The following is an 8,439-nucleotide window of genomic DNA, read 5'->3' as shown; positions in this document are numbered from 1 at the left end:
TTTCATGAGGATTATCGAAAAATTCAGCTTTTCGTTAAGTTGTCCAAAAATCAAAAAAAAAAATCTGACGGTCCAGGATTGAGGGTTCTCATCAAACTTTCGAAGAAATTGTGTCATTATTGTTCAAGACGTATATAGTATAGTGCGATTCCAGAAAAATATCCCTAAATAACGGAGACATTGATTCCAAGTCAAAATGACGACTGGTTTTCGGAATATTCCACTTGAAATTCAAATTTTTAAAATTTCTCAAAAATTGCCATATTTTATTTTGACGATTTCGAAAAAATGGTGTTAATTTTCGAAAAACCGAGGCCGTGAAAAAGTTCAAAATTGCGAAGATGTTTGAGGAACGGTAAAAAATTTAGAGTGAGGCAGAACTGATAAATTGAACTTCTCGCAAAGTTGTGTAAAATTCCAAAAAAAAAAGCTGGAAGTTACAACATACTAATTCCAAAAATGTGACATTTTGAGGCCCCGGTCCAAGATAATAAAGACTGATTACTTCAAATAAATGGGATTATTCTGTAAATGATGATAATCGCCTCCAATGTTGGATGCAAAATTTTAAGCAACTTTTAACACCGGAAACGTGATTCTGCTAATCATCCCCTTTGTAATACTAGTAGCATTAATAAATCTCTTTTCCTATATGTATTTAAAACGCGCATTGTATTTTGTGTCAATCAATAGCTTTTATCTTTTGGTATATTAATCTCTATATTTATCTAGCTCTTGAACTCGAAGTATTCACACCATCCAAATACCGTTCAGTTATTTTCTCTCTACACAAGTAAAAAGTTAAAATCATGTCCAGGACAGTAGGGAATTTTAATATTGAATATCAGTTAAGAAAAGCAGCTGCAATTTTGGGAATAGTAAGTACATATTTTCTAAAAATCGATCATTTTGACCGTTCACAGATTCAAGGATTCACATGGATTATCCTATCGGTGATATGTATAGCTTTTTACATTAAAAAACCGTTTTTTCCATCAGTGAGCTCGTACATGGACCAAATAGGTTTTGTGATGTATATGATTTTCTTATCACGTAAGACTTAATAATTAATAATGTGAAAACATAATCTAAAGAATTTGATTAACAGGAGAAACGGCGACTTTTCCACATCAAGCCTTAAAGCCACCTGTATTTTTTGGCTTTATGTGGGTGTATTTAGCATTCAATATCCTGTGGGTTGGGTTTTCTCTAAGAAGTGAGAACATTAACGATTAGTGTGTAGAATTTTTATTTGCTATTTTATGTTTAGTTCTAAACGGAAAGACTTCAGGACTGGTACTTTCTAATCGTCTTAAACAGTGGGCAGAAATAACCCTTTTAATATCACTTCTTGACCTAATTACAGTCATCATTCTCGGTGTAGATTACCATAATTGTGTGAATATGTATGGTGTACAAACGACTGCGCTAGAAGAAACATGTGCTAATGGATTTTTGCCAGTACTTGTGATTGCTGCAAAAGGATTTGTTCTATGGATCGTCAATGTTATCTTTGGACAAGTACTCTACAATATGTCACGGCGTATGAGGGTAAGTCGGTCCCGATATCAGAAAAAATAGTGTTTGTAACAGTGTCAAAACCATTTTTACATACATGTTTTGACAATACTTACATAACATGATTTTGTTTCAGGTGGAGCAAATTTATGTTGCCAGTACAATGTAAGTTATTTTAATATTATGTATTTTTGCTTTGTAAATATAAACTAATTTAAGGGCTTCTTCCATTATGGTTCAACCGAATTATAGAGCTCCAGTATATCCAACTAGTCCGACTGCCTCAAACTGGAATCCTGCAGGATCACCGTATCCACAATACCAACAGCAAATGTCTTATTCAAACCGTTAGAATAAATGGTGATGTGTTTTTTTGAGATTAACACACAGAACATAATAGTGTATACACTGTTGTTAACAAAGTGATCTTGTGTTATATATTTTTTTAACTAAGTATTAGGATTTGTAATATACTACATTATTATTTAATACAAGTTATTGCTTTTAGCAAACGTTGTCTTAAACTTTATTATAATTAGGATAATAAAAAATAAAAATTTGACAATACTTAATATACAGTTTTGAAAGTGTCTGATGCTGTTGACAAATTTGGCATTAATTTTACAATGCATAATTGGAATACACAGAAAAAGGTTAACAAAATGCATTCTATGTTATCGACACTACAGACAAGATATGTTATTTATTTTACAAATTTGAACTGCGCACTTGAAGTGCAGGATGTACATAAGGTCATATTTGAATAGACATCAAGACATTGAATTGTTATTATTATCTTTTAAAATTCGATAACAATTAAAAAAATGGGTCGCCTAGGAAACAAGGTGTTATACTGAACTGTCACTGGTTACATTGATCAGACGTCTGAGCAAATTCTGACGAGTCGGAATCAGAGATAAGAATGCGGAGCAAGGGTGATTTTCGTGACAACCGTGCCGCACCGACACCTCAGGAATACCATTTTTCTTTAGATTTTTAGAAAATACTATTGAAATGTTTCAAAAAACTATTAAATGTGAATTCTGAATTAACTGTATTGTTTGGCGGTCTCCTTGATCTGAAAATTTATTGAAACGTGATATACAATGTGCATATTTTAAGCAGCTGATAAGGTTTTATTATTATACCGATCATCCACATTAGTGTCCAATTTATAACCATATATTCCTAAATTGAAAACAAAATTATTCTAAGCACACTTTTGATATAGGATATACCTATAAAATTGTATGCCCTATTAGTGTCACATATATTAAAATTTTGCACAAATACGTTATTGTGTTCCGAAAAATAATTATAATAATGTTTTTCGACTTAATGCTGAAATAAAATAATTCATATCTGGTTACTCAGTTGTAGACGCGGCTCTATTCGGCGTTAGGCAACCGGCAAGCTTTCAAAATTTGTGTAATACATTTTACAACGTTCTACAATACAAGTTCCAATCAAAATATGAAAATCTGTAAAATCAGAAATAAGTAATCCCCGGAATTTATCAAATTTAGAGATAACGCAATAAGTTCAATTAATTTTATTGCTTTCGTACTTAACAGATAGCTTATCTAAATCAAAGCGAACCAACAACAAATACTGTAAATTTTTGTAAAAGGAACAAGTTTCTTGCGTAATAAGAGAATGTATACTGTGATTTTTTATCGAATTTGCTATCTACATTCAAGTTTTGTTCAAGGATAGGAAATATCCGTTTTTTAATAAATGGGTAGGTATGTCTTTTAATTTTGGAAATCGTTTTTCTTTTGTTGTTATAAACATTTAACAGTTTAAAATAAATAAGCTACTTTTTACATAAATTAGCACGTATTAAACATCTTTGGGTTCAAATTTGAACTACTTGCACGATACGAAAATGTTAAAAATTGGCCGAAATTTGAAGAAGAGGAGACCATTGAAAAATGTTCTCTTTTGAAAAAGTTGTCTAAAAATTGCGAAAAAATTCAGGGACGAATATCTCGACATGTTGATTCCAAAAATATAACCTGTTGATGGTCACGAAGCGACATTTTCGAAAGAATCGGTACGAAATGGAAATTTTTCAAAATTTGAAAAATTTCGATATTTCAACCGTCGATTCTGGAGAAACGGTTGCAGCTATCAAAGAATCGAGACCGGAAGTGAGTTCCAGGGTTCGAAATCAACAAGAAAATGTATTCAGTTAGGTTTCGAAAATGTCAAAATTTGGCCGAAAATTGAAGAAGGGGGGACCATTGGAAAAATTTCAATTTTAAAAAAGTCGTCTAAAAATTGTGAAAAAAAAACAGGGACGTAGATCTTGACGTGCTAATTCCAAAAATATAACCTGTTGTTGATCGCGGAGCGACATTTTCGAAAGAATCGATACAAATTGCGAATTTTTCAAAATTTCAAAAATTTCGATATTTCAACCGTCAATTCTGGAGAAACGGTTGCAGCTATCAAAGAATCGAGACCGGAAGTGAGTTCTGGAGCTCGAAATCTACAAGAAAATGTATTCAGTTAGGTTTCGAAAATGTCAAAATTTGGCCGAAAATTGAAGAAGGACCATTGGAAAAATTTTAATTTTAAAAAAGTCGTCTGAAAATTGTGAAAAAAATCAGGGACCTAGATCTCGACGTGCTGATTCCAAAAATATAATCTGTCGATGGTCGCGGAGCGACATTTTCGAAAGAATCGGTACAAAATACGAATTTTTCAAGAATTCAAAAATTTCGACATTTCAACCGTCGATTCTGGAGAAACAGTTGCAGTTATCAAAGAATCGAGGCCGGAAGTGAGTTCTAGGGCTCGAAATCTACAAGAAAATGTATTCAGTTAGGTTTCGAAAATGTCAAAATTTGGCCGAAAATTGAAGAAGGGGGGACCATTGGAAAAATTTCAATTTTAAAAAAATCGTCTAAAAATTGTGAAAAAAAAACAGGGACGTAGATCTTAACGTGCTAATTCCAAAAATATAACCTGTTGTTGATCGCGGAGCGACATTTTCGAAAGAATCGATACAAATTGCTAATTTTTCAAAATTTCAAAAATTTCGATATTTCAACCGTCAATTCTGGAGAAACGGTTGCAGCTATCAAAGAATCGAGACCGGAAGTGAGTTCTGGAGCTCGAAATCTACAAGAAAATGTATTCAGTTAGGTTTCGAAAATGTCAAAATTTGGCCGAAAATTGAAGAAGGGGGGACCATTGGAAAAATTTTAATTTTAAAAAAGTCGTCTGAAAATTGTGAAAAAAATCAGGGACCTAGATCTCGACGTGCTGATTCCAAAAATATAATCTGTCGATGGTCGCGGAGCGACATTTTCGAAAGAATCGGTACAAAATGCGAATTTTTCAAGAATTCAAAAATTTCGACATTTCAACCGTCGATTCTGGAGAAACAGTTGCAGTTATCAAAGAATCGAGGCCGGAAGTGAGTTCTAGGGCTCGAAATCTACAAGAAAATGTATTCAGTTAGGTTTCGAAAATGTGAAAATTTGGCCGAAAATTGAAGAAGGGGGGACCATTGGAAAAATTTCAATTTTAAAAAAGTCGTCTAAAAATTGTGAAAAAAAAAACAGGGACGTAGATCTTGACGTGCTAATTCCAAAAATATAACCTGTTGTTGATCGCGGAGCGACATTTTCGAAAGAATCGATACAAATTGCGAATTTTTCAAAATTTCAAAAATTTCGATATTTCAACCGTCAATTCTGGAGAAACGGTTGCAGCTATCAAAGAATCGAGGCTGGAAGTGAGTTCTAGGGCTCGAAATCTACAAGAAAATGTATTCAGTTAGGTTTCGAAAATGTCAAAATTTGGCCGAAAATTTGGCCGTTTGAAAAATTTCAATTTTAAAAAGTCCTCTAAATATTGTGAAAAAAATCAGGGACGTAAATCCCGACTAGATGATTCCAAAAATATAGCGTCATGGTCATGGAGCAACATTTTCGAAATAATCGGTACGAAATGCGAATTTTTGATAATTTCTAAAAATTTCGATATTTCAACGGGACCGGAAGTAAGTTCTAGAGCTCGATATATACGAGAAAATGTATTTGGTTAATTTTCGAAAATGTCAAAAATTGGCCCAAATTTGAAGGAGGGGACCATTGAAAACATTTCACTTTTAAAAAAGTTGTCTAAAAATTGTGAAAAAATTCAGGCACGTAGATCTCGACATGCTTACTCCAAAATATACCTAGTAGATGGTCACGGAGCAACATTTTCGAAAGAATTGGTAACGAAATGTGAATTTTTGAGAATTTCTAAAAATTTCGATAATTCAACGGTCGATTCTGGAAAAACGGTTGCAGTTATCAAAGAAATGAGGCCCGAAGTGAAGTCTAGAGCTGAAATCCACAAGAAAATATATTTAGTGCAGTTTCGAAAATGTCAAAAATCTATCGAAATTTGAAGAAGGGGGGACCATTGAAAAAATTTCACTTTTAAAAAGTTGTGTAAAAATTGCGAAAAAATTTAGGGACTTAAATATCGACATGCTAATTCCAAGAATATAGCGTGTTGATGGTCACGGAGTAACACTTTCAAATGAATCGCCACGAGAAATGCGAATTTATGAAAATTTTTAAAAATTTCTATATTTCAATTTTCGATTCTGGGAAAACGGTTGCACTTATCAAACAAACGATGCCGGAAGTAAGATCTACAGTAAAATGTGTTTAGTTAAGTTTACAAAATGTCAAAAATTGGCCGAAATTTGAAGAAGGGAGGACCATTAGCAAAATTTCAGTTTTAAAAAACTTGTTTACAAATTGCGAAAAAATTTATATCAACACTGAATGATATAGGAGTAATATTTTTTTAATTAAAATTTGTTTAATCGGTTGTTACAGTAACCTTCCTAGTACAAAACTAAAAACCTAAAGGTAAAATCAATTCTACGAATGATTCTTACCCTTTAAATCAAGTCCAAATGGCTTATTTCCCGTTGGACTTGAGCTATCATTCCTTGACCCAACGCAGGATAGAGGTTGAAATTTCTACCGATATTGCTACTGCTTCCAGTCGTCCAAAATAGCCGACCATGTTGCTTTAATCCCCTGTTGTGAATCCTTCTTCTGCACAGATTCCAATTACTGTTTTGAAAAAACGTTATCGTTTAACGACCTACTATATATTTTATTTATTTAAAATTTTCTTAATTCAATAGTAAATATGTCTTAAACATAAAATATGTTATACAAATGATCCTTACCTTTTCAACTCTGTTCAGTTGGTGATGAGCCGCCATTTCTTGACAGCGCACAGGATCGAAGTTATATCAGCACTACTTTTCTCTACATGTTTTCATTGCGCACTCAGAAAATTATATCCCGCAAAAAGATATATTAAGAAAAAAATCCTACCTTTTTGGCTTCTACTTCTGCTAATAGTGTCAGCGAATCCCCTCATCTTCGAATACGGACCTACTGTAAATAAAGAAAAATATCGTTTAGAAAGAGTTAAATTTTTGTTTAATTGTTTGCTACAATAATTTTTTTTAATTAAATTTTTTTCAATTCGTTGTTACAGTGTCCTTCCTAGTACAAAATGCCACTTAAAACCCTAAACATAAAATCAATTCACAAATGATTCTTACCCTTTAAATCCTGCCCAAATGCCTTATCGTCTGTCCGGTTGGAGTTGAGCCACCATTCTTTGACGCACTTCGGGATCAAAGTTCCAGCAGCACTACTTTTCACTACGTGTTTTAATCGCGCACTCGGGACTTATCACCACACACCCGGAACTTAACAACACACACTTGGCACTTAACATCCCGGACTCGGAAATTAACATCGAACAAAAATGACGTGTTCTCAAGAAAAAAAATTCTACCTTATTGGCTTCTATTTCTGCTACTATTTGTAGCAAATCCACTCATTTACACAGATGTGGGCCTCCTGTAACTAAAGAATCATATCATTTAGCAAAAGTTTTTTTTTTATAATTCATTGATATATTTTTTATTTAAAATTTGTTTGATTCATTGCTACATGAGCCGTCCTAGTACAAAATGTCACTTAAGAACCTATATAGATAAAATCAATTCTACGAATGATTCTCACCCTTTAAATCAAGTCAAAATGGCCTATTGTCGGTCTGGTAGAAGTTGAGCTACCATTTCTTGACACAACGCAGGATCGAAGTTGAAATTTCTACCGGTATTGCTACTGCTTCCAGTCGTCCAAAATAGTCGACCATGTTGCTTTAATCTCCTATTGTAAGATCTAGCCCCTCCTGCTACAATTTACAGTAAATCCCTCTTCAGCAAAAATTCCAATTACCTACTATTTTGAAAGAAAATCATCATTTAAGGCCCTACTATTTTTTTTTAATTTAAAATTTTCTTAATTCAGTATTAAAAGTGTTTATTAAAGACTTAAACATAAAATATGTTATGCAAATGATCCTTACCGTTTAAATTCTGTTCAGTTCGTGATGAGCCGCCATTTCTTGACAGCGCACAGGATCGAAGTTCCAATAGCACTACTTTTCACTACATGTTTTAATTGCGCACTCAGAACTTAACGCCGTTTATTCGGAAAATTACATTCCGCAAAAATCATAATTCATTAAGAAAAAAAATCCTACCTTATTGGCTTCTACTTCTGCTAATAGTCTTAGCGAATCCCCTCATCTTCGAAAATACGGACCTACTGTAAATAAAGAAAAATATCATTTTGCAAAAATTAATTTTTTGTATACCTGAAAGCTATAATTTTTTTTTTTTTTGATTAAAATTTGTTCAATTCATTGTTATAGTGTTGTTCCTAGTATAAAATGGCACTTAAAACCCTAAAGATAAACTCAATTCTACAAATGATTCCTACCCTTTAAATCCGGCCCAATTGCCTTATCGTCTGTCCGGCTGGAGTTGACGCACCTCCAAATCGAAGTTCTAACAGCACTACTTTTCACTAC

The 8,439-nt window shown here is 33.1% G+C and overlaps 1 protein-coding gene across 1 annotated transcript; it reads left to right on the top strand.

Annotated features, from left to right (window-relative positions):
* The first annotated feature begins 742 nt into the window (after positions 1–742).
* Positions 743–2,030, top strand: LOC135128340 (uncharacterized). Its single transcript, XM_064055249.1, has 6 exons — positions 743–878; positions 924–1,053; positions 1,109–1,216; positions 1,271–1,551; positions 1,655–1,683; positions 1,738–2,030. Exons 1-6 carry the CDS (start codon positions 810–812, stop codon positions 1,868–1,870), a joined length of 750 nt encoding a protein of 249 aa, XP_063911319.1. The 5' UTR covers positions 743–809; the 3' UTR covers positions 1,871–2,030.
* Positions 2,031–8,439: the final 6,409 nt, after the last annotated feature.

Source organism: Zophobas morio, unplaced genomic scaffold (assembly GCF_036711695.1).
Source record: "Zophobas morio isolate AGI-343-1 ecotype UQ-CSIRO unplaced genomic scaffold, CSIRO_AGI_Zmor_V1 ptg000012l, whole genome shotgun sequence".
Taxonomy (NCBI): Eukaryota; Metazoa; Arthropoda; class Insecta; order Coleoptera; family Tenebrionidae; genus Zophobas; species Zophobas morio.
This window is presented reverse-complemented; position numbering and strand designations above follow the sequence as displayed.

Coding starts and splice junctions, on each gene's coding strand:
- LOC135128340 (XM_064055249.1), top strand. CDS start 810: ATGTCCAGGACAGTAGGGAATTTTAATATTGAATATCAGTTAAGAAAA. Junction 1,217..1,270: donor GGTTGGGTTTTCTCTAAGAA/GTGAGAACATTA, acceptor TTTTATGTTTAG/TTCTAAACGGAAAGACTTCA. Junction 1,684..1,737: donor ATTTATGTTGCCAGTACAAT/GTAAGTTATTTT, acceptor AACTAATTTAAG/GGCTTCTTCCATTATGGTTC.